At 37.9% G+C, this 27,503-nt stretch overlaps 1 protein-coding gene across 1 annotated transcript in view; it reads right to left on the bottom strand.

Annotated features, from left to right (window-relative positions):
- The window catches only part of LOC150078532 (tRNA-dihydrouridine(20a/20b) synthase [NAD(P)+]-like), a 199,809-nt gene extending 173,465 nt beyond the window's left edge, over nt 1-26,344 (bottom strand). Inside the window, exon 1 of the mRNA XM_090384600.1 lies at nt 26,137-26,344. Within this exon, the coding sequence (XP_090240726.1) occupies nt 26,137-26,246 (110 nt within the window). The 5' untranslated portion in view covers nt 26,247-26,344. The remainder of the gene's footprint in view (nt 1-26,136) is intronic.
- Between the last annotated feature and the right edge of the window lie 1,159 nt (nt 26,345-27,503).

The following is a 27,503-nucleotide window of genomic DNA, read 5'->3' as shown; positions in this document are numbered from 1 at the left end:
TATCTTCCCCCAGACTATCGTGTAATCTGCGCTTAGTCTCACCTACGTAACATCCCCCACAACCTGGGCACTGAATTTTATAGACAACCCCACTGTTGTCAACTCCCACAATAGGGTCTTTAACCGCTGCCATCACCGTGCGCAGCTTCCAACCCGGAAGCTGCACACAACGTAATTGGTACAACCGTAAAATGTGGGCTATTGGCTGCAACACACCTGGATAGTAGGGAATGTATGCGGTGGAGCCAGGTACCCCCTCCTCCCTCCGACTACCATGTCCACAACAACCTTCAATCACGTTTCAGGGGGTATCCACATCTCATAAGATCGGCCGTGACCTGCTTGATTTCTTCCCCCCTATCCTCCAAGGAAGAGCAGTGTGACCAAGCCGTGCTCATTAAAGCCCTAACCACACTCTTCTTATGACTTCCAGTCTGGGCACAACCAAAATGAGTATACTGGGCCCGACACATCTCCTTCCTAAACACTCTTGTTTTTAACCGTCGGCCCACCCTGTAAACCCAAACATCCAAAAATGGCAGAGCACACCCCCCCCCCCCGTGCTCGATCTCTGAGGTAAACTTTATAAAGGGAGTGCCACCATTAAGCCAAATGAGAACCTCTGGCCCACGTCCCCTACGTAGTATAGCGAATGTATTGTCCACATACTTCTTCCATGCCCGCAGAGTGGACCAGAGGAACTCAACATCCTATCCTCAAGTTCTTCCATTGCTAAATTAGCAATGACTGTGCTAATAGGTGAATCCATAGCCACACCTAAGATCTGCTGATACATCACACCTGCAAATACCATAGTGGTGCCAGACAAACACAAGCTAACATCTTCACATATGTCCTGTACACTCAAATTCATCCTATCTCTCAAAGTATTATCACCCTCCAAGGCTGTTCTCAAACACAGTTCAAAGCATGATCCGCTGAATGCACGTGAATAACGACACCACATCAAATGATATCAAAATTTCTTCTCCTTCAATATTCTGATCCTGGGCAAACCATATAAATTCCTGACTATTCTTCACTGTCCAGCCAGTCAGGCCCAAAACAGGAGAAACCAAACCTGCCAAATTGACAACAGTGGGGTTGTCTATAAAATTCAGTGCCCAGATTGTGGGGGATGCTACCTAGGTGAGACTAAGTGCAGATTACACGATAGTCTGGGGGGGGGATAGTAGGGTGCTTAAGTTGGCTGTGGCAGAACATGCCTGGGAAACCGGGCATCGTATAACAGCCAAAGGAGCTGTAATTACAGATAAGGTAGAGGGTTTCTGGAACTGGAAGTAGCTGGAGAGCCTAAGGATTTGTTCCTTGGTTAGCTTGAATAGGGATAAGGGTTGTAGGATTAATGTAATGTTTGAGACCATTATCCTGGATAGGGATGAACATTTTAAGGTCGTACAGCCCCGTGCCACTTTTGGTGCTAATATATGGGGAAACGGAGTATGTGCAGGTACCATAGTACATCCTGGGAAGGCTTCGTGCTTTATATTGAATTGTTGCACTACTTATATTGAGGAAGGCAGTAGATGCTGCCGAAAGCTTCAGTTTTATAGTAGTACGGGTTTAACGATTTTAATCTATACTTTACAGTTGATTTTACTTATTTATTTTATTTGTAATTTTATAAAGTTATAATTGGTTAGAGTTGGTAGCATCAATTATGGATAGATTTCCTAACCATAGAGGCCTTTTTAGAGAGATCTATTCACTTTTAATCCTTTATTCACATTTTGTTTCCTAGTAGTGGATCTGTTCACCTTTCTTTATTCAGTCATTCTTATCACTTGAGTCTCTCTCCCAAGCACCCTGCAGTTGTATAAGTGCAACTTTAAGAAATTTCCTTTGTATTTTAAAAGTGCTTTTTGTGTTTTTATATCTCTAAAATGTCATATTCAGTTAATTTGTATAGAACAGGTATTTTCAATTAACTGTATCAGATCATTCTAGAAGTAACTTTAATTTTTTTAGAAAGTATTAGCAATGGATAAATTTTTAGTGAAAGGAAATCTGAAGAGACAAATTGATAACAATGAGCTTGGAGAAAATGAAAAAAAAAAAAAAAAAAAACAAGCAACCAACAACATCAAAAAAGAACAAAACATGTTGTTGTAAATATGATGTTGATTATTTGGGGATGGGATTTTCATACGCTGGTACCCAAGATTGTCCTCTACCTTTATGTGTGGTATGTGGTTTTAAATTCTCAAATGAATCAATGGTGCCAAGTAAATTTCAGCGTCATTTTTCTATGAAACACAAGAATTTTTTGTCCAAAACTATGGAATAGTTTAAAAGAATGCAGGCCTCTTCTAGAAAACAAGGTACAGAACTTAATAATATGCCTAAAATATCTGATAAAGCACAAGAAGTAGCCGAACTGGTGGCAAAAAAAAAAAAAAAAAACTCACCTGATTGCAGAAGGTTTGATTTTACCAGCATGTCATGTAATCGTGAAAAGTATTTCTGGAGAGTAGTAGTGGCACGTGATGCAAGAATTGCTTTCTTGTGTATGAGCTTATACAGCATCAGCCAAAAAAAAAAAAAAAAAAAAAAAAAAATTACAAAACAATCCCCTCTAAATATTTGTCCAGTTCCTCCTTAAATTTATTTAACCTATCAACTTATACAATGACAGATGGAAGTTTGTTCCAGCAATTAACCACCTACTAGCTAAAGGCAAATTTCTGCACATCTATTCTACATCTGTCCTTCCTCAAATTCAATTTATGCTCCCTTAGGTTCATTAGCATTAGCAGAGGCATTTGATGCAAGAAAGCAAGCTTATGCAGCATCAGCCAAAAAAAAAAACACTTCCACTTCACCCCTCTGTTCGTTCAAAATACCTGTCCAGCTGAGCCTTAAACTTATTTAGGCTATCAACTTCCATGACAAAGGATGGAAGTCTGTTCCACCAACCAACCGCCCGCTGGCTAAAGGCAAATTTCCGCACATCTATCCTACAGCTGTTTTTTCTCAATTTCAATTTATGCCCTCTCAGGTGATTATTCTGAGCGAGAGGAAGAATCCCATCAGCATTGAGCATGCTCAAACCATTCAAGGCCTTATACACCTCTATCAGATCACCTCGCTGGTGCCTAGTCTCCAGACACTGTAATTTGCAAAACTTAAGCCTTTCTTCGTAAGAGCACCCCTTTGTTCCATTCACTAATCTTGTTGCCCTTCTCTGTACTCGTTCCAGCAGCTCTACATCCTTCTTGAAATGAGGCCTCCAGACCTGTATACAGAACTCTAGGTGTGGCCTGACCATTGCCTTATACAAGGGAATAATCACCTCCTTATCCCTGCTAGAAAAATTCCTATATATCATTGACAATACACCATGAGTTACTCTTGCAGCCCGTCTGCACTGCTCAGAGAACTTCATATCTGCCTGCACAAACACCCCCAGATCCCTTTCATTCTCTACCACTGTCAGTGTAGTACCACAGAGTTGATACGTTGCTCTGGGGTTGCTGTTTCCCATGTGTAGTACTTTACATTTGTCAATGTTAAACTTCATTTGCCACCTCTCAGCCCATCTGCTCAACCTTTCCAGATCCTGTTGCAGCAGCATAGTGTCAGTAGTGTCCTTGACAACCCTGCCTACCTTTGTATCATCTGCAAACTTCGACATTAAGCTTGATATACCCTCATCAATATCATTTATGAATACAGAAAACAATAATGGACCCAACACTGAGCCCTGAAGGACTCCACTAATAACATTAGTCCATGACAAGCAGTGTCCATTGATTACCACTCTCTGTCTTCTCCCCCTCAGCCACCCCTTTATCCACAGCAGCAATTTGCCTCCAATGCCACACTGCTCCAATTTGTGCAGCAGTGTTCCATGTGCAACAGTATCAAAAGCCTTTCTAAGATCCAAGTATATAATATCAAAGTTATTCCCTGCATCCAGTTCCTTTGTGACTGCATCATAGTATCCAATCAAATTGGTCATGCATGACTTCCCCTTAACAAAACCATGCTGTGTCCGAGCTATAGCTGAAGTCTTGTCTAAATGATCCTGCAGTGCTTCTTTAACTAGTGCCTCCATTAATTTTCCTGGAACAGAAGTTAAACTCACAGGTCTATAATTACTTGTGTCAGCCTTTGATCCTCCTTTGTGAATTGGGGTCACATTTGCACATCTCCAGTCTGTGGGTACCTCCCCTGAGTCCAAGGAAGCTCTCATAATTATGGCTAAGGGTTTGCTCACTTCCTTTGCTGCCTCCTTTAATATAACTGGATAGATCCCATCCACCCCGGATGCCTTTCTTGTGTTTATCTTCAACAATTTCTCCTCCACTTTACTCTCAGTTATTACAAGATTCTCTAGCTTACTGCTAGAGTTGAATACACCTCTGGCTTTCCCCTCGCTAAATAACTCCTCATGTGTGAATGTCGATGCAAAATATTCATTTAGTTTGTTAGCTACCTGAGCAGGATCATCAACAGTTGACCCATCGATATTAAGTGGACCAATCTGATTCATCCCCTTCCTTCTAGAGTTTACATAAGTAAAGAACTCTTTGCTGTTTTTCTTTGCATCCCTTGCCAAAGATTTCTCGTAATCTGCCTTCGCCTGCCTAACTTCCTCTGTAACTTGGTTACAGATCAACTTGTATCTATCATAGGCTTCTGTGTCGTGTTAATTTGTATGTATCCCATGCATGTTTCTTCTCTGCCATATGCCTCATTAGTTCATCTGACATCCTGAACAAGTGGAAGAATCCCATCAGAATTCAGCATGCTCAACCCATTCAAGGCTGGAATGGAGAGGAAGCTGGAAAAAAAAAAAAAAATAAATAAATAAATTACAGTATCACTTTCGAACAGCACAATTAGCAGGCGTATAAAAGAAACGTCTAATAAGGAAGCTGGAAAAAAAAAATAAAAATAAAAAATTACCATATCACTTTCGAACAGCACAATTAGCAGGCGTATAAAAGAAACGTCCAATAATATTGAAGAACAATTTGTTCAACATATTAATAATTCTGGGCAACTGTTTGCATTGCAAGTAGATAATTCTATAGATATTAGTGGGAAAGCCCAATTAACAGCATTTGTCAGGTTTATCGAAAACAACACAATTATCTTTCTCTCTTTTTTTTTTTTGTTTGTTGTTGTTGTGACGAACTCACTGAAAAAACAACCAGCCAAGATATTTTCGAAAGTCCCAAGACGACTGGAGCAAAGGATTTGTAAATTTAGTAAAACGACACAATTCAAATATTATTACTGTTTTATACACAGAGAAGTTCTTGTAGCGAAGACAGTCATACCCAATTTAAAACTTGCACTTGATCAAGTGATTAAAATGGTCAATTATATCAAAACTAGACGACAAAAAATACGCATTTTTGGAAAATTGGAACTGAATGTGAGGAATTGAAGTCTGATTTTTTTTTTTTTTTTTTTTTGATTTGGTAGTTGTTGGCGCATCGGCTTCTGTGGCCATATTGCACCTCCCAAAGTTTTTGCAGTACTTTGATCCAAGCCCGAGGCGGGAATCGAACCCGCGACCTTGGGGTTGCCGGGCAGGTATTTTTACCCACTCGGCTAGCCCGGTCGGCTTTGAAGTCTGATCATTTCTCTTTAATAATGCATACTGAGGTTTGGTGGCTATCAAAAGGAAATATACTCATGCGTATGGATGAGTTGTGTGAGGAAATGCTCGTATTTTTTTTTCACTGGAGCAATCAGAATTTTGTGATTATTTAAGTGATGAAATTTGATGCTGTGAATTAGCTTTTCTAGCAGATTTATTCACGCAACTTAATAAATTAAATATCAATATGCAAGGCCCAGAGGAAAATTTATTCACTTCTACTGACAAATTGTTCGCCTTTAAAGAAAAGTTGAGTACTGTATATGGCAAAAATACTGTAAATGAAAAAAATTTATATATGTTTCCCTTGACTGCCAAAATGAATTATACTAAATTAATTAATGTAATAAGCAAAACATTTGAGTTAATTGAGCATTACTTTCCATCCCTTGATACCAAAATATTTATGGGTAAGAGATCCGTTTGCAACAAAAAATGTTCTGATGTTAGAACTTTAATCTGCAAGAGGAAGAAGAATTGGCTGAGATCCATTGTGACCAGATGCTGGAAATTTACTTTAATAACACTAATATTAGCAAATTAAAATATTAGTAAAATTCAAAATGAATATCCACAAATTTCGGAAAAGGCAATTAGAATTTTATTGCCATTTTCTACTTCCTACTGCAAAACAGGGTTTTCCATTTTAAAGGAGATTAAACAAAAAAAATAATAATAAAAAAAAGAAAGAGAGAGACTAAAGTCAGTAGAAGAGGAGCTGAGAGTAAGCCTATCCACAATATATCCTCGTATTAAAAAACTGTGCGCCTTTCATCAAATCCAACCGACTTACTGATTAAAATGTTATAACTGTATATTTGTTTATTTTTATATTTAAATATGTTAATTTTTTACATATTTTCTTTTACATTTCATGTATGTTCTTTTAGACTGTCAGATTTTAAAGGGGGTAAATAAAATATTATTATTCATGTGGGGACAAACGATATTAAACGTACACGATCTGACGATTTGTTGGAAAAATACAGAACCATGCTGAGGAAATGTCGCGAGCTAGGCCATAATGTCTATGTGTCTGCAATTCTGCCCAGACACGATAGGAGGGATTATATGTTACGAGCCTTGTGGATTAACTCAAGACTTGAAGGAATCTGCAAGGCTTTAGGGGGTAAATTTCTATCAGCATGGCCCACACTTGTAGGTAGAAGGAATTTGTTTTGTAGAGACGGGATACACTTAAACAAAGGTGGTGCAAAAGTTTTTGCCAGTATTATTGAGGATACCTTAAAGGTTCAGGGAAACTGCTAGTTAGGGGGGATGTGGGTAATACTGACACGCGTTTATCTGATAATATTGGTCAAAGTAACTCTTGCACATACCTCAAGAGTTCTTATCTGTTACCCCAACTGGACGTATTATCTAGATGTTCTGGGGGCACAAACGTTTCACGTGGGCGGGTAGCTAATGCCAGGGAAGAGAGCCTAAAAAACTTCAAGGGTTGTGTTAGGGTTGTTAAATATACAAGAACAGTAAATCTTAATTGTTTATACAGTAACGTTAGAAGTGTCGCCAATAAAATGAGCGAATTCGAACTGCTGGTTAAAACAAGTAACGCGAACATAATAGGGCTTACAGAGACGTGGTGCCACCCGGAAATTGGGGATGATGAGTTTCAGTACGGCTTGTATAATGTATTTAGGAAGGATAGGTTAGATAGAAGGGGTGGTGGGGTAATGCTTCTTATCAGAAGCAGCCTGAGTGCGACGATAGCTTTCCCGGATTCAGACGTTTCACATGCTAGTATAGAGTCTGTATGGTGTGAGATAGTTGGAAACAAAGGTATAATGCGAGTAGGAGTAATCTACAGACCAGGTGATTGTGAAGATTATGACAAAAGCCTCTACATGCAAATGGAATGGGCAAGTAAGCGTCAATGCCTTATTATGGGTGATTTCAATCTGCCTCTAATTGATTGGAGTAAATGGGAAGGAAACTCGACATGGGGAACAAAATTTTTAAATCAACTAGATGACTGTTATTTGTATCAACATGTCAGGGAAAATACTAGAGAAAAGAGTATCCTAGACCTCATCATCACACATGAATCAGATGACATAACAGGGCTGACAGTAGAGGAACCAGTAGCAGGAAGTGATCACGGAGTTCTACGGTGGATGATGACGAGAGAGGTAGCACAAGTAAAAGGCAAAGGAATGGGTTTTAATTTCAGAAAAGGAAATTACGATGCCTTAAGGTACTACATGGCCTCTATTAACTGGGTAGATATCGCACAGAGAATGAATACAATTGAACTGTGGTACGCTTTTAAAACATTAATCACAGATGCCTTGAATGCGTATATACCATTAAAAAAATACTCCACGAGGAGGGTTCCAAGTTGGATGACTAGTGAAGTTTCCGCATTACTTGAGCAGAAAAAGGTGGCATGGAAAGGTTACAGAACAACAAAAAGTACTGAAGCCTATAACAGCTACAAGGTGATGTGTAATAGAGCCACAGAAAAGGTTCGACAGGCAAAGGCAGTTTATGAGAAATCACTAGCAAACAGAGCAAAGAGGGGGGATAAAGAATTCTTCACATATATAAATGCGAAGAAGAGCAGGACAAACCAGATCGGACCTTTATGTAAGGGAAAGGGGATAGTAATAAATACACCAGCTGCCGTTGCAGATGAACTCAACAGTTATTTTGCATCGATATTTACAAATGAAAAGCCTTTTGTGGCAAAGGGAAATTGTGGGAGCGAAGTTAAAAAATATGTAATTAATGATATTGAAATTTCGCAAGATTATTTAATGAAAAAACTTTCGAGCCTACAGACCAGTAAGGCTCCTGGAGTTGATGGAATATACCCTATAATCTTAAGAGAGGCGGCAAGCGAGTGCATTGAACCATTGAGGCTAATTATGCGAGCATCATTAGACTCTGGGGAGATTCCCTTGGATTGGAAAAGTGCAAATGTATCTCCCATACATAAGGGTGGCTCTAAAAGTGAAGTTGGAAATTATCGACCTGTCAGTCTGACTTCAGTAGTAGGGAAAATCATGGAGGCAATGATCAAGGGTGGAATTCAGGATCATTTGAATCGAAATGAAATTCTCAAGGATACTCAGCATGGTTTCGTAAAGGGAAAATCATGTTTAACAAATCTGGTTCGCTATTTCGAAAGGGTCACTCACGAGCTGGATTTAGGGAATAATTTCGACATTGTTTATTTAGATTTCAGCAAAGCTTTTGACTCAGTCCCACATGAGCGGTTGCTTTATAAGCTGGAACAGGTTGGAATCACTGGGAAAAATCCTTAGATGGATAGAAGGATGGCTTCAGGGCAGGAGGCAGAGGGTTGTGATAAATGGCTATTCCTCAGATTGGGTTGATGTAAGAAGTGGGGTTCCCCAAGGATCAGTATTAGGACCACTGTTGTTTTTAATTTTCATAAACGACATTGATGAAGGGATAGAGGGCGTGATGTCTAAATTTGCAGATGATGTTAAAATTGGGAGAGTAGTTAATGATCACTGTCAAGCTGAGCTTCTTCAGAGAGACCTAGATAGACTTCAGGAATGGTCAGAAAAATGGCAGCTGTGCTTTAATCCAACAAAGTGTAAGGTATTACACCTGGGAAACAGTAATCCCAAAAAAACTTATTCACTTGGTGGAGTTCAACTAAAGCCAGTACTGGAGGAAAGGGACTTGGGTGTTACGATACGGTCAGACATGAAATTCTCTGAGCATTGTAAACAGGTTGCAAGGAAGGCCCATGGTGTCCTATCAATGATCTATCGAACTTTTGCAAGTAGAGATAGGGACGTGATAATCCCATTATATAAGGCTTATGTTAGACCACACTTGGAATACTGTGTTCAAGTATGGAGACCGCACCTGAAGAAAGACATCGAGCTTCTTGAAAGGGTGCAAAGAAGGGTAACTCGCCTGGTGAGATCGGCAAAAGGGCGTCCTTATGAAGAAAGACTTCGAATATGTGGGTTGCAGAGTTTGGAAACTAGACACCTTAGAGGAGATTTGATTGAGGTGTTTAAGGCTCTGAGAGGCATCAGTAAAATGAATGAGGACAAAATTTTCAAGATTATAAATGATGCTAGAACTAGGGGACATAAATTCAAGTTACGGGGGGAAATGTTTAGATTGGATTGCAGGAAGTTCTATTTTAGCCAGCGAGTTATAAATTACTGGAATAAGTTGCCTTCATGGGTGGTAGAGGCCGACAGTTTGGGGAAATTCAAAGGTCATCTGGATAGTACTTTCGGGTAAGGGAAGCACATAGGATGATAGGTTTAATTTCCTTTTTATTTATTTTTTATTTTATTAATTATTATTATTTAGTTATTTATTTTTTTGTTTTTATCATTGTTTTGTTCGGATTTATTTTTTTTAATTTTTTTTTTTTTTTGGCTGGTGCAGCATAAGCCATAGGCTTTCTTGCACCATGCGGCCGTTACTAATACTAATACTAATTTTAAATAATTTATTTTCTTTTAAATTTCATGCAATTCATGTATGTTCAAAAAGAAACATTAAAAGCATTTAAAATAAGTGTATTATTAAATATATCCAATAGAAATAACTTCCAGTTTGTGAATATATGTTTAAACATATATATCAATATTACATATATACAGTATTATAAATATATATTATATATATACAGGTAATCGGTTTCACTCTAACATGATTGATAAATTGTGGCAATCCATGCAAAACACGGTACTTCTACAACAAGGTTTCACTCTAACACGGTTTGAGAATTGCTGGAAATCTCTCATAACATGGAATTTTTGAGCTTTGGTGCCGGGAAAACCCTGCTATTATGTTAGATGTAATTTTCAACGTTTCCTTTCCTTTCCGTGAATCCCTGCTGTTGACTCGCTAATTGTTATCACCTTCGTGATATCTTTCTAAAGCACATTTCTGGAGGTCACTACAATAAACAATAAAAACAATTTGCAGTTTCTGGTTTATTGATCTTTTCTGTTAGTGTAATCATTATAAATGGGTAGTAAACTGGATCTTCTTGCATTTGCTATAGTACTGACAGTGGCAGATTACCCATTAAGGCAATGAGGCACGTGCCTAAGGGGCCCCAAGCCAAGACATTTTCCTATAGTGTTCTAAAATAGATTAATGTTTTCAGTAAACATCATAAAAATCTTGATTAATTTAAGCAAAAATTTAATCAAAAAATTCAAAAGTACAAAATTTCATTTATTTGCCACCTAACTTTTATTTATTTTTTATTATTATTTTTTGGGGGGCACCCAAATATAATTTGCCTAGGGGCCCCAACTATCCTTAATCTGCCACTGAGTACTGATACCTAGAATTCTGTGGGTTTTCATGTTATTATGGTGAAATGTGTTTCCCATTCCATTATATATTCAATCATATAAAAAACATAAATAAATTTTCAGATAAATTTTTTTTGTTTGTAAAATAAATTTTGCAACCAAAAAAAAAAAAAAGTCAGTGAACAGAAATATCAATTAGTATGTTCAAAAAGGAACATTAAAAGCATTTAAAACAAATAATAGTGTATTATTAAATATACCCAATAGAAATATTACAGTATATATTAATTAAACTATGCATGTAAGCATAAATTTATTTTTATTTTGCTAAACTGGAAAATATTCTTCAGATTTTCATGTATTATTTAAAGCAGGGTCCACTGTATTTTGTTGGAAGATCCCTGGGGTGTGTGCTTGTTTCAGTACAAGTTCAATAACTGTGACTTCGAAGCTTGCAGTTCGCGACTTTTAAAGTGAGCAGAAGGTACACAAAATCTAGATGCTGCAGAAGAGATTGTGCTTAACAGTGATGAAGAGGGAAAAAAACTAAATGAACGTACATTATCTCACATATAAATATCACAGTTTGTAAGGCAAGATGGTTGTTCAGTTATTACTATTTAAGTTACTACTATTATAAAAATAAAGTTAAAATATTAAGTTATTACTACTATAAAAATTAAGTTTCCGATAGTTATAAAAAAAATTGCATATTTTTGTTAGCTTTTGGAATGTAACCCCCCTTTTTTATACTGGTTCTTAGTCCCGTATAGCAAGGTTTTTAGCATTACACGAGATTTTGTAGGAACCAAACTATTGTGTTATAGGAGGGTTACCTTTATATGTATATAATATATACGAATATAGTAGTGATTGTAGTGTGCTGCAAAATTTTAGCGTCTTTAAAAGTGTGCAGCGACAGCAAAAAGGTTGAGAAACACCGGTCTATGTAATATATTATCCCCTGGGGCCATTTAAAAACTTCTGTACTAGTACATGACTTTGTAATTAATTTCAATTAGGACTGTTTTATATAAAGTCAGCTGTGCTTTACTGTAACGAATAATGCATTCTCAAGATGACAAATTTTGACCAATGACCTATAGGAAATCACAACTATTAAAAAAAATAACAATAATAGTAAATAAAATATACAAAAAAGTGAAAAGTGAAAGCAGGAAAAAAAAAAAAAAAAAACAGGATTTATTCGATAATCCACATACTGCATTTTTATTCTTTGATGTACGATTAATTTATTTTTGGCAAAGGTAAAGAAGGCCAACATGAGAACCACAGCAAACTAAGAGAAACTTATCAGACAAAGTGGTTTGCTGCTACCACAGTTTCTCCCCACATTCTCAGGTCTACTCTGATACATACTAGGGAGAAAGTGCGGTAGCAGCAAACTAGTTTATCTGGCAAGTTTCCTGTAGTTTGCCATGATTCTCATGTTAGCTTACTTTACCTTAGCCTAATTTTTAAAAATTCTTTTCTAGTAATAACGGCCCCGAGTACCAAGCGAGTGATCATAGCGATATTTCCAAAGTGATTTGAAAGCGTTCTTTCTCTAAGCGACAGATTGTAGAGATTGTTAAAACCCCTCTTTATTTATAAAATTATTTAATTTTGGCTTTTTCTAAATAAAGAACTAAGCTTCGTATCAAGGAAGGAAAGACACCTTTCTTTTATATTTATATATATATAACCAATTTCTCTAACACACTAACCACTAATCTCTAATCGCTTGGTCACTGGTGGCACCGCTCCTGCCTCCACATGGCGGGGCTGGTAGTCTGAGTATTAATCTAATACTCAGGGCGAAAAGGAGCAAACATGGATCCATTAATATCACCGACTGTAGACCCTACGTGCTCGCATGAACTTGAGTCATCTCAAGCAAAAAAAGAATTCAAAAAAGATGATTCTTCACATGACCTACCTGCTTTTTTAATTGTACACTCATTATCAACGAAACCTCTTAGTAGCTTATTGCCATTTCTTGTGCATAGAAGCTGTAGCAGGTACTCCCAAAATTGTTAAACGCCTTCGCTCAGGAGATCTTCTTATAGAGACTTCCAATCCCAGTCATTCTAGACAACTCCTGAAGCAAACGATCTTCGGAGGCCTTCCCATTTCGGTAACACCGCACAGAACTTTAAACACCTCAAAGGGAGTCATCTCGGAATGGGACCTCCTTAATGTTTCTGAGGAAGAACTTGCCGAAGAACTTAAAGCACAACATGTTGTCAGTGCTAAGAGAATTATGACCAAACAAGATGGTTTCCTTACACCCACAAGAAATGTTATCCTTACCTTCAGCAGTCCGAATCTCCCAGAATCAATAAAAGCTGGCTACCTTTCCTGTAAGATCCGACCCTATATACCAAATCCACTTAGATGCTTTAAATGCCAGAAGTATGGTCATTCTCAAACAGCATGCCAAGGTATGACAATCTGTCTCCTGTGTGGCTCATCAGACCATTCCCAAACTGAATGCACAGCAGCAACACCAAAGTGTCCCAATTGCCAGGGTACTCACCCCGCATATTCTAGAACTTGCGAATTATGGAAAATGGGAAAGAAAATAATGAAGTACAAGGTAGAGAAAAATGTATCTTACCAAGAGGCACGCACGTAAACAGATATTAAATGTGATGCCTGCCAAAACATATTACAATGCAGTCAAAAACACTAAAGAATTTTCTAAACAGACTTATATTACTATTCCTCCTAAATTATCTCTTATTCAATGGGCTAGATCCATCCTTGCGGATGATGAGACACTGACAGCAACAAAGACAGAGTCCATCAAATTTTACTAATACAAAACCATCCAAGCCACAACAAGACGTTCCCAACTCAGGCACATTATTGAAGGAGAAAGATTCTCATCGTGCACAAAATAAACCAACTGAACGAACTATGGAAATCGATGAGAAGTTAAATAATGAAGATCCTGTTCTCATGCTTCATGCTGATGATGAGATGGATATTACTTGCCCAGTCTTTTCAAAACGAGAGAAATATAAACAGGATCGAGGGAAAAACAAACGATCAGACCAATCCACCTAACCTAAACCCAAGTAATGCAGAAAATTATTCAATGGAATTGTAGAGAACTAAGAAGCAATCTTGACGAATTAAAGTACTTAATGCACCAGCATGATCCTGCATGTATTTGTCTACAGGAAACTTATTTATCATCAAATTATACCCCATACTTCTCACGGTATACATTATATAGATGTGACAGATGTTCTGAGTCTCCAGCAAGAGGAGGAGTAGCAATATTAGTTCGTAGTAATGTACCATCGAAAATCGTTCAGCTTTCCACTAATCTAGAAGCAGTAGCCGTTCGTATTGCTCTTGGAATTAATCTCACTCTTATCTCCATTTATATTCCACCAAACGCTTCATGTTCCATTGCAGAATTTAACAATTTACTTAATCAACTGCCGCAACCTGTATGCTTTCTAGGTGATCTAAATGCTCATCATCCTTTGTGGGGTTCCCCGAACATAGATCGTAGAGGGAGGATGATCGAAACTGTACTTGATAACCATCACTTAACACTACTGAATACCGGTGTGCACATTTATATCCACTTGCCTACAGGTTCTAGCTCTGCTCTGGATCTGTCCATATGTTCCTCATCCATTTATCCTAGCTTTGATTGGACAGTATTAACTGACCTTCAAAACAGCGATCACTTTCCTATAATTTGCAAAATACAGACGGATACAAACTATACATCTAAACAAAAAATTACGTGGAATTTTCAACGAGCTAACTGGGAAAAGTTTTCGAAAACTGTGCAATTTGATAACCATTTGATTCTTATTGCATCTATTAATAATGCCACTAGACATATAGTAGAACAACTACTTGGAGCTGCTACCAGCGCAATACCGAAAGTTAACCTTACGAAACAAAGGTATAATAATTGGTGGACAAGGGACTGCTATCTTGCCAAAAGGAAACAAAACAAAGCTTGGAACACTTTTCGCCGAAATGCTACAATGGAGAACCTTATAAACTATAAACGGCTGAAAGCTGAAGCATGCCGAATTCGTAGAAAAGCTAAACAGGATGCGTGGATTCGATTCAGTTCTACCATCTGCAGAAACACTGACCCCAGAATAATTTGGAGAAAGGTCCGTATCCTCGGTGGAAAGTGTCAACAAACCAAAGCCCCAATCTTGACCTGGAAAGGAATAGATATTTCTTCTCCAACTGATATTGCAGAGGCTTTAGCAAAAACATTTGCAGTCACTTCATCATCTCAATCTTATGAAGACTCATTTAGACGCAAAAAAATGTCCATGGAAAAATATAAAATTAACTTTGTTACAAAACAACCTCATTCTTATAACCTTCCGTTCACTATGAATGAACTCAACGAAGCTCTCCAGAATTCTAGAAATAGTTCTGCTGCACCAGATGGCATTTTCTATATAATGCTTTGCCACCTCAACTCAAACTCTATACTACTAAAATTTTAATGTTTACCCTGAGGAGAATGTTTACCCTGATACATGGCATCAGTCAGTTGTGGCAGCCATAGCGAAAGCCGGGAAAGATGCTTCCTCTCCCAATAGTTATCGTCCTATATCTTTGACCAGCTGTTTAGGAAAGATAATAGAAAAGATGATACACAAGAGACTTGTCTGGATTGTTGAAGATCAAGATGCTATATCATGCCATCAATTTAGTTTCCGCCGTAACAGGTGTACAACTGATGTCCACATCAAGGTTGAAGCTCACATTCAAAATGCTTTTCTTAAAAAACAGCACATGGTAATGATAACTTTCGATATTACCAAAGCATTCGATACAACCTGGAGTTTTGGAATCCTCCAAGACTTATACAAACTTGGCCTTAGAGGTAACCTGCCTAGATTCATTCAGAATTTTCTTCACCTCAGGACCTTTCAAGTAAGATTTCAGAATGAGCTGTCCAAAATTCACACACAAGAAGAAGGAGTACCTCAGGGATCGATTTTAAGTGCCACACTCTTTGCATTACGTACCAGTAGCATTATAAGAGACATCCCATCCACGGTAGAAGTTTATATGTATGCAGACGATCTTGCTATTTCCTGTCAATCATCGAACATGGCTACCATTGAAAGACAACTACAGATAGCAATAAACAAAATTGAAACTTGGACAGAAAGCAACGGCTATCAATTAACCGAGGGGAAAACAGCAGCAATACACTTCTGTAAATTACGATCGTTTCATCCGGAACCTGTATTAAAACTGAAAGGCAGAGAAATACCGATGACAGACTCCATAAGATTATTGGGTCTGAATTTAGACACCAAATTAAATTTTTGTAAACATGTGACCTATCTACAAACTACATGCCTCCAGAAACTAAACATTCTTCATGCAGTATCCTCAACATCTTGGGGTGCTGACAGACAGTCATTGCTGAATTTGTATCATGCTCTAATCCGGTCATGATTAGACTATGGAGCTATAGTATATGCATCAGCTAAAAAAAGCATCTTACGGTCTGTGTACACCATTCAACACAGTGCCCTTCGATCAGCACTAGGCGTCTATAGAACCTCGCCTGTACAAAGCTTGTATATAGAAGCACACAACCCTCCGCTATATCTTAGAAGACAACGCCTACTCTGCCAATACGCTGCCAAAATAAGAAGCTTTCCAACTCACCCCTGTTGGGTATACCTCAACCAACCTTTATGGCCAACACTTTATGAATCCAAGCCTAATGAACCCAGACCTGCTGGGATTCGTCTTCAAGAAGTAATAAAAAAGTGGAAACTCGATCTCAATAAAATTGCGGAAAGTGAAAATATGCCTTTACCTCCATGGAATAGACATCATATAAACATTGATCTTTATTTCGCTCAGTGGCCAAAAAATACCATTCCACTATGTAATATCCGACAGTTGCATGCCAACTATACTTCGCAACACACTGGGAAACTCAATCTATATGGATGGATCTAAGACCCAATCACATGTAGGTGCAGCAGCCGTGCTCCTGTTGCATGTAATTTCAAAATCCCCAGTTGAGTGCAGCATTCTATCTGCAGAACTATATGCTATACAGCTTGCATTAAGTGAAATATGTCAACAGTCGTCCCTCTCTGTCTTAATATATTCGGATTCACTCGGTGCTATTTCAGCCATACAGGGTAAACGACATTCTCGTTATCCTCTCCTACAAGAAATTGACTTTCTAATCAACCTCTGTCGAAAGAAACAATCTGAAATAACTCTTTGCTGGATCCCAGGACACTGCGGAACAGAAGGCAAAGAAAAAGCAGACATTGCATCTAAGTCAGCATCAGAACTGCCAAATAAAACAATGATAGTTCCACACACTGATTTTAGTCCAATCATTATTAGAGAAAGTGAAAATGAATGGGCTCAAATATGGAAAAATGAAATCAACAATAAACTGCAGGAAATAAAACCTAATCCAGAAATATGGAATTCCAGCATCAGAGAGAGTCGCAGAGAAGAAGTAATACTTGCCAGACTGAGAATTGGCCATACTCATCTTACTCATTTTCATCTATTGGCAAACAAAAATCCCCCACTCTGTGTCCAATGCCAAGTTCAGCTTTCCGTAAAACACATTCTTTGGTATGCCCTTGATTTAGAAATTCCAGATTGCTTTGTTTTCAGAGTTCATGCAATAACCAGAATCCAGTTACCCTTCAACAGATCTTAGACAATTCTGCGAATATAGATGAATTGCTTAATTTTATTCGACAAATCAGATTTGACAAACAAATCTAAAAAAAAACTTGGAAAAGACACATCTTGGCCATTGATGCCCTTGTGTCATTAAACCCTTAACAACAACATCTGGTAATAACCAGAAAAAAGTTAGAAAAAAATTTTATGATAAATAACATCCCTATTAAATATAGTGCAACCTTTACATACCCACCTCATTATACCACATTTCTGGATATAATGTCAATGTCATCGAAGTGTCCCTAAGGAGAGAGAGAGAGAGAGAGAGAGAGAGAGAGAGAGAGAGAGCCAGCCAGTGAATGCAGTGGTTTCTAAATGTCGAAACCATTGCATTCCATTGTGGGGAATACTCTCTCCCAATTACACAATTAAACTTTTATAAATAACAAGACTTATCCCACCGTAGTCCCTTTACAAAAGCAACAACCCTTCCCTTTTACCCCTGATGGTAGTTACATCTTTAAGTAAATCCCAGATCAGTATACTGTGATCAATGTCACCTAGCGGTTCCTTTATCTGTAAATTCTGAATACAGTACATGAATAATCATTGCTGATAATCAGATCAAGAGTGTTACTCACTCTTTCCTCTCTAACATGCTGCTGTAGAAAACAATCATCCAATAAATCCACAAAAGCCTTGCTAGTGTGCAAGTGACTAATCCACAAGTTCCAGTCAATATCTGGGAAGTTAAAACCCCCCATTAAAAGATACTCTGATTTACTGGCCCACTCTATTTCTCTGTATAATTGTACTCATCAGAGTCATTAGGCCTATAACAAACTCCTACCCTCGTTTTTTGCTTTCCCAGTGCTTATGTCACACCAAACTGACTCAACATTGCACTGCCCATCTATGTCAACTGGATTGCACTTCCTTATGAGAGCACTGTTGGGCTCAGCAGAGATGGTTAGACTGGAGATGTGAGAATGCATTGCCAATTCACAAAGGGAGATCAAAGCATGAAATGAGCACTTACAGACCTGTTAGCTTTATTTGTTCCAGGCAAAAATAATGAAGTCATTAATCAAAGATGTAAAGTACAACTATCAACACAAGAATGCAGTTATGTCTAACCAATCTGATTGGATACTATGTTGCAGTATCAGAGGAACTGGATGTAAAAAATAATTTTGACATCATGTACTGTACTTGGATTTCAGAAAAGCTTTTGACACTTCTGCATAAAAGACCACTGTACAAATTGTAGCAGTGTGGTATTAAGGGCAAGTTACTGCTATCAGTGAAGGAATCATTTAGTGGGAGAAGACAGAACGAGTTACCAATTGACTCTCGGATTACTGTCAGCAGTAGAGTTCTAGTTCAGCTGGACCTTTTTTTTTTTTTATATATTTATTAATAATGTTGATACTGCCCATCTTTCTAATTTTTCAAGATGATCTTGCAGTAGCATATCCTGATTACTACCATTAACCACTCTGCCAACCTTCACACCATCTGTATACTTTAAGATGAAGACATCAGCCATTAAGACTGATGTCTTCATCAATATTAATAATAAATACAGAAAAAACCAATAGGCCAGCACTGAACACTGGGAAACTCCACTAATAACAATAGTCCGAGAAGAACAGTGACAAATGATAATCTTCTTCTTCCACTAAATGATCTCATTAGCCACAGCAGTAATTTGCCTGTAATCCCATAATGATCAATATATATGCAGTCTTTTATGTGGAACAGTGGCAAAACCTTTTCTGAAGTAAGACATATCAGGCTAATGTCTACTTTCACAGATGATATGAAGCTTTCCAGGGTGGTTAATAAGGATAGGCTACTGCAAATAGATCTAGAATAATTAGGCAGATGGACTGAGAGGTGGGAGTCTCATATGCATAATTCCAGAATAACACACATGGCACAACACTCAGGGTAATGAAGACCTAGGGGAATTGTACAGGCAGACTATGCTAGGACAGCTCATGGAGTTTTGCCAATGAGATACAAGAATTTTGCCAGCAGGGAAAATAAGCTGATTATCCCAATGTACAAGGCAATGGTTAGGCCACATCTCAAGTAGTGCATACAAGTCTAGAAACCTCATTTTATGAAGGGTGTGATCTGTACAAACAGGTGGAGAGAAGAATAAGAAGATTAGTGAGGAAAAGAAAAGGGTTTAGAAAGAGGCAAGAGAGAGAAAGGCTTCAGTTATGCAAATTACTGTGTCTCTACACTAGGCACCTGTGAGGGGATCTGGTTGAGGTGTTTAAGGCTTTGAATAGATTGAGTATGATAAATGGTAATGGCAACCTTCTTCTTGCTCAGAAAATACACATGGGGCATAAATTAAAATAGAGGAAGGATAGTTGCAGCACTGATAAGGAAAATTTGCCAGTGGGTAGATGATCTGTTGTTGTGAAAGAGAGTACTTTGAATAAATATTATTACTAGCCACACAGTGCAAGGAAGCTTGAGGCTTATGCTGCATCAGCCAAAAAAAGTTACAGAGAGAGAAAGAGAGAGAGAAGATATCCAGCTCAAGCCCCTGGGTGTGCCAAGCTCATACTCACCAGATGTGTGCCCCTGGGGGTAAGGACTACACTAATTATTAGACGAGTTGGAGAAGTCATGTGGGAAATAGTGTTTTTTTTTTTTTTTTTCTTTTCTGTTGCTGTATAAGACTGCTTTCATGGAATGTTTTCCATTATAAATATTAATCACACGATAGTGTGCAGAATACATAATAAATTAGAAAAAAATTAGCATTAGTAGAGGCATATGATGCAAGCAAGCTTATGCAGCATCAGCCAAAAAAAAAAAAAAAAAAAAAAAACCGCACCCATTTCACCCCTCTGTTCATTCTAAATACCTGTCCAGCTCACCCTTAAATTTATTTAGGCTATCAACTTGCACAACAAAGGATGGAAGTCTGTTCCACCAACCAACCAACCAACTACCCGCTGACTAAAGGCAAACTTCCGCACATCTATACTATATCTGTCTTTCCTTAATTTGAATTTCTGCCCTCTCATGTGATTATTCTGAGCAAGAAGAATCCCATCAGCATTGAGCATGCTCAAACCATTCAAGGCTTTATACACCTCAATCAGATCACCTCACAGATGCCTAGTCTCCAGACACTGTAATTTGCAAAATTTAAGCCTTTCTTCATAAGAGCAACCCTTTGTTCCATTCAATAATCTTGTTGCCCTTCTCTGTACTCGTTCCAATACCTCTACATCCTTCTTAAAATGAGGCCTCCAGACCTGTATACTCAAGGCGTGGCCTGACCATTGCCTTATACAAGGGGATAATCATCGTATCATCTGCAAACTTGGACATTAAGCTTAATATACCATCATCAATATCATTCATAAATACAGAAAACAACAATGGATGCAACACTGAACCTTCAGGAACTCTACTAATAACACCAGTCCATGACGAGCAGTGTTCACTGATTACCACTCTGTCTTCTTCCACTCAACCATCCCTTTATACATAGCAGCAATTTGCCTCCAATGCCACACTGCTCCAATTTGTGCAGCAGTCCTCCATGTGCAATAGTATCAAAAGCCTTTCTAAGATCCAAATATACGATATCAAAGTTATTCCCTGCATCCAGTTCCTTTGTGGCCACATCATAGTATCCAATCAAATTGGTCAGGAAAGACTTTCCCCCTTAACAAAACCATGCTGTGTCCGAGCTACAACTGAAGTCTTGTCTAGATGATCTTGCAGTGCTTCTTTAACCAATGCCTCCATTAATTTTCCTGGAACAGAAGTTAAACTAATAGATCTACAATTACTCGTGTCACCCTTCGATCCTCCTTTGTGAATTGGGGTCACATTTGCACGTCTCCAGTCCATGGATACCTCCCCTGAGTCCAAAGAAGCTCTCATAATTATGGCTAAGGGTTTGCTTACTTCCTTTGCTGCCGCCTTTAATATAACTGGATAGATCCCATCCACCCCAGGTGCTTTTTTTATGTTTATCTTCAACAATTTCTCCTCCACTATCCTCTCAGTTATTACAAAATCATCTAGTTCACTACCAGAATTTAACTCACCTCTGGCATTCCTCTCCATGAATAACTCCTCATGGATGAATGTAGATGCAAAATACTCATTTAGTTTGTTAGCCACCTAAGCAGGATCATCAAAAGTTGAACCATCAATATCCAGTGGACCAATCTGATTCATCCCTTTCCTTCTAGAGTTTACATAGATAAAGAACTCTTTGCTGTTTTTCTTTGCATCCTTTGCCAAAGATTTCTCGTAATCTGCCTTCACCTGCCTAACCTCCCTTGCAACTTGGTTACAGATCAGCTTATATCTATCATAGGCTTCTGTGTCACATGTTAATTTATATGTATCCCATGCATTTTTCTTCTCTGCCATATGTCTCATTAGTTCATCTGACATCCATTTAGGCCTAAACCTTGAACAATATTTCTTATTTGGTATGTAAAGTCTAGTAGCTTTCAAGATAAATTATTTGAATGCTTCCCATTTTTAATTTGGTTTTGGTAACATCATCAATTGGTCCCACCGTATAGAATTTAAATACTGTCTCAGACCACCGTAGTCACCTTTACGAAAGTAAAAACTCTTCCCTTTACCCCTGTTTGCGTAAATCCCACTTCAGCACGCTGCGATTACTGCCACCTAGTGGTTCCTCTATCTGCAGATTCTTAATGCATGAAGAATCACTACTGAAAATCAAATCAAGGTTATTACTCCCTCTAGTTGCCTCCCAAATATGCTGATGTAGAAAACAATCATCCAATAAATCCACAAAAGCCTTGCTAGTGTGTGAGTGACCAACCCACAAATTCCAGTCAATATCTGAGAAATTAAAATCTCCCATTATAAGACTGATTTACTGGCCCCCTCTATTTCCCTGTACAGTTTATTATACTCATCAGAGTCATTAGGCCTATACCACACTCCTACTTTCAATTTTGATCTCCCACTGATTATGTCACACCAAACGAACTCGACACTGCACTGTCCAGCGATGTTGACTGGCTTCACTTCCTTGGATTTTATGTGTTTCTTAACTAATAGCATAATCCCTCCACCCTTCCTGCACACATTGTACTCCCCAAATTCCAGTTCTGCATTTCTTATATCTGTGTGACACCACGTTTCTGATATCCCAACGATATATGCCTTTGATATTCTGAGCAATACCTCAAATTCATCAAATTTATTTACCAAACTTCTAGCATTGGTATACATGCAAGTATACTTGCACCTGTTCCTATTCTTAGCTACCCTAACACAACCCATGTGTTTACTTGTACTGCAATGACTCCCAGCAGTCTCTGAAATACCCTGCATCTTGTTTTCGAGGCTGCTGCTCATTGTTTATTTAATGTTTATTTAACCTAAACGATTTGTTTACTAGTTTTTCACTAGTTGGGCAGTTGTTCACAAAGAAATTCTGCAGTGGTAAAAAGTAATTTTAATTTTGTTATACTATTAGAAAAAATATATATAATTGATATCCTACCAACTTTTATAATGGCTAAAAGAAGATAAGCAATATTCAGTCTCTTTGGATTTCAAAAGGACTTCTTATTATGCTTACATGTTCCACAATCTGCCTTTTACAAGATTTAATTGCATAGATATTGCCTGCACTGGTTGCCTTGAGTGCTAGCCATGTGTATTATAGCAGTGCACTATTTAGAATAATGATGAACTAATTCATTATGAATTAGTGGCAAGTTTCATGCCAATAGTATGCTGGCATGAAGCTCACCACAAAAGCACTGGTAAAAGAGATACACTGGTATTGAAGTGTATCTCTTTTGAGTATGCCTTTTGATTTATGTAGCTGAGTAAGATGTTGGACATTAAGAACAGTAGATCTGTATCAAATAATGTCATAAATGGGAAAAGCACTTCAGAGACTTATGAAATTCTTAAACCACCATTTGGTAATAATGATAAGGGTAGAAAACAAAAGAGATACACTTCAATACCATTTGTTTTTGAGGATTTTCAGCAATCAGGTCATCCATTGAGTCAGATGATGAAAATGTGAAAAAAAAGTGCAAGTCATCTATGATAACACACAGCATACAATTTATGTAATTTGTCACATTTTAGGTCTGTCATACAGTACATGTCAATGAATTTTACCTTAAATTTTAAAAATGAAGTAGATTGCTACAAAATTTATACCCTGTTTGCTGATGAACAGAACCAGCTTTCTGTGTACATGGACCTGCAAGCACTTAACCCCAGGGGCTCACATCTGGTGAGTATGGGCTTGGCACACCCAGGGTACTGAGCTGGATATCATCATTCTTCTCTTTATTGGCGATTCTCTTCTACTTCTGTGTGTGTCTCTCTTTCTGTCTCTCTCAGGATAACTCGGAAATTTTTTTTTTAGCTGGTACAGCATACACCTCAGACTTCCTTGCACTATATGGCTAGTAATAATAATAAACACAGCAGTTCTCCCAGTGGAAAAAGTGAATCTCCATGTCCAAAAAAAGAAAGGCAGATCAGATCACACATCAAGTGCACGCTAAGTTCCTTCCACATCAGGAGAACAGAGGGAAGAAATATAAATCACCAGTTCTACACTGGCATCTTAAGACATTTGGGAGATATATCAGGAGAAAACCCCCAAACAAATGATGCACTCTGGATTGGTTTTTGCATCATGATGATGCATCAGTCCATGAAGCTTTATCGGTTCAGCAGCTATTAGCTAGGAAAAAAAATGGTGATGGTGCCAATCTCCCTCTGTTCTCCTGATGTATGACTTGTTCCCCAAAATGACTCCCCCACCCACCCACCCCAACTTCTTCCTGTTCCCCTAAATGAAAAAAGGACAGTGATTCAAAGAATCCTGGAAATTAAAGCTGAATTACACAAAGATATGAATTGCATTACAGAACAGGAGTTCCAGAAATGATTCAAACAGTGGGATAAGTGCTACTATCAATGTATAAACTCTAGATGGAACTATGCTGAAGGGAAAAATGCCAACATGTAAATAACATTAAGGCTAAATTAATTTTATTGCTCTAGTGAAGAGATGTTTGTCTTGCACCTCATAGTTCAAGCAAGAGAAAAGGGAAAAAAAAGAAAAAAAAATCAATCCTGAAATTGTCTCTATATAATAGAGAACCAAAGTAGATGCTGATACAGTAGAAAAGCTTTCAGCCAATTATAGTGTAGCTAGAAACAGCACATAGCCACTGAGAATTTCTTCCTCAGCAATGAAACTGCAACTATAAATTCTCAAATTGTCTGCTTTATGACTGTCAACACTGCCAGAGAAAATTCCTGAAAGAATTATTCTTGATTACACTGTCCTGATTTGATGAAGGGAATTGCATGATTGCTATTGGGGGGAGGGGGGTTACTTCCCAATACAACATTAACATGTAATCTCAAGGAAGCAACCCCATCTTTGATGAGAGCTGGACAGCTTCAAATCATGTGGGTTGAACTCGCTGTAGAATCTGTGACACAAATTCTACATGAGTCTTTTCTGTGTTAAGTGCCACACTATGCAGAATACAGAAAAATGTGCCAAAAATGTATGGGAGGTTTAAAACAACAGTTTTGAAGGCAGTTCATGAATCAAATTAAGAAGCATTCAGGATTTGGATTAAATTTGGTTTTGTTATTTTTATAATTTTTTTCACTTTTCTGTATAGTTTTACATGCAATAAAATATACGTGGTGACTCAACATTGTCCATGTTACCTTAATTTTTCTGAACCTTTCTTCCACCCCTTTTTAATTTGACATATACCAACTCATTGGGGTGGCACATACCCCACTGAATAAAAACTTACTATAATAGTAGTACTATGAGAAATATAAAGTGAGCCTACAAGCTTTTATCATGGCTAAGGGAAGATAAAAATTACCCAGTCTTTGTGGATTTCAAGAGATTTCTCAATAGGCTTATCTCTTCCACGAAAGGGAAAAGTAATTCTGCCTCTGGGCATGGCTATTTACTTTTTACACAAAAGCATTAAAATATATAATGTAAAATCAAACAAATAATGTACAGTGACTCCGCAATATTTTCCATGTTATACTCTAATTTTTCTGAACAAAGTTGTTTTTTTTTTTTTTTTTTTCGCCCTTACTAGGGTTGACATACACACCACAAGTCCACTCACATATATTTATACCACTGAAGGGTAAATATGTTTCCCTTACACTACTGTATTTTCCCTAACGTGTAAAGATCGTTTACATTACAGTAATCATGCACACTATTTTAGAAATAAACACGACTACAATAACAAAAACAACTTACAATAACCAACTGTTAAAATTTAAAACTTTAAATTCATAGGGTTATAAAATTACGTTCGGTGTTTAATGATAATTAGCATTAGTAGGGGCACATGATGCAAGAAAGCAACCAGCCAATATTCTGAACATGCCCGAATAGTGTAAATAAAACACAAAAAAGCAAACAGAAATGCATACGGGCAATTAATAGTAAATCTATTAACTTACTTTGAATATCTGACCATTGGCGCAGCAATCTTCACCAAATTACAACCATTGAACAATTGCATTGGGGTCAGCGAACTACATTCGCTTCCTTTTTCAGTATTTATACTCATACCGAAACGTGATAAACAAAGGGAGGTTGATGATTTAATAATAACTTATCCATCCTGTCTCTCCGAAACAAGTCACCACGGATGACACTTGTTTCTTCACTAGTTCCAAAAAAAAAAAAAATAATAAATAAATAAATAAAATCAAAAGCACTACGACAAAATACACCTAGAAATTACTATCTTAGCATTAGTAGATACAGAGTTACTCGGAAAGTATAGGCAGAGAAGCAAGCAGAGGGAAGTGAGATATGTTATTACTCAGTGGATGCAAAAAAGCAAGCTTATATGGCATCAGCCAAAAAAAAAAAAAAAATTCTAATTTCACCCATTTCTTTAGTTCTGCCTTGAATTTATTTAAGCTGTCAACTTCCACATCACAGATGGAAGTTTGATCCAGAAATCAGCCACCCGCTGGCTAAAGGCAAATTTCTGCACATCTATTCTACAAATGTCATTCCTTAATTTGAATTTATGTGCCCTCAGGTGCGGAATCTGAGCAAGAAGGAAAATCCCAACAGAATTGAGCTTGCTCAAACCAGTATGGCCCTATACATCTCCATCAGATCATCCCACAGGTGCCTAGTCTCCAGATGCTACAATTTGCAGGACTTAAGCCTTTCTTGGTAACAGCAACCCACTCATCACGCTTCTCTACACCCGTTCTAGTAGCTCAAGATCTTTCCTAAAATCAGGTCTCCAGACTTGTATGCAGTACTCAAGGGGTGACCTGACCATTACCTTATACAAGGGGATAATCACCTCCTTATTCCTGCTACCAAAATTACTATACACACTAGTGTGCAAAACTTAGAACCAGTCAGGTTTCAACTGTAGCTTCTCATAGGAGTGGTCTGGATATGGGAAAGGCATACCATATAGTGGAAAAGGATATAGGAAAAGCATACCATATAGGGGAAAAGGATATAGGAAAAGCATACTATATAGGGGAAAAGGATATGGGAAAAGCATACCGCCATATCGACCTCTTTCAGTGGTGTTTGTGGGGTCATACCGTGTGCCAATCTCTCGCCAGATTAGTTGATTTCCGGAATCGCTGCTGAGACTGAATCTACTCTCATCACTAAAGAGTACCTTACCCCATTGTCCTGCTGTCCAGCCCTTGTGTTCTATGCACCACTGTAAACGGTGTCTCCGATGGGCAGGCGTTAAAGGGTCACAGCGTACTGGCTATCGGGCAAACAGTCCACCTTTGTGTTCGCCTGGCCACAGTAAACCGCGATAACCTGCGTCCTGTGC

Source organism: Mastigoproctus giganteus, chromosome 11 (genome assembly GCF_048544385.1).
Source record: "Mastigoproctus giganteus isolate SK-2022 chromosome 11, ASM4854438v1, whole genome shotgun sequence".
NCBI lineage: Eukaryota > Metazoa > Arthropoda > Arachnida > Uropygi > Thelyphonidae > Mastigoproctus > Mastigoproctus giganteus.
This window is presented reverse-complemented; position numbering and strand designations above follow the sequence as displayed.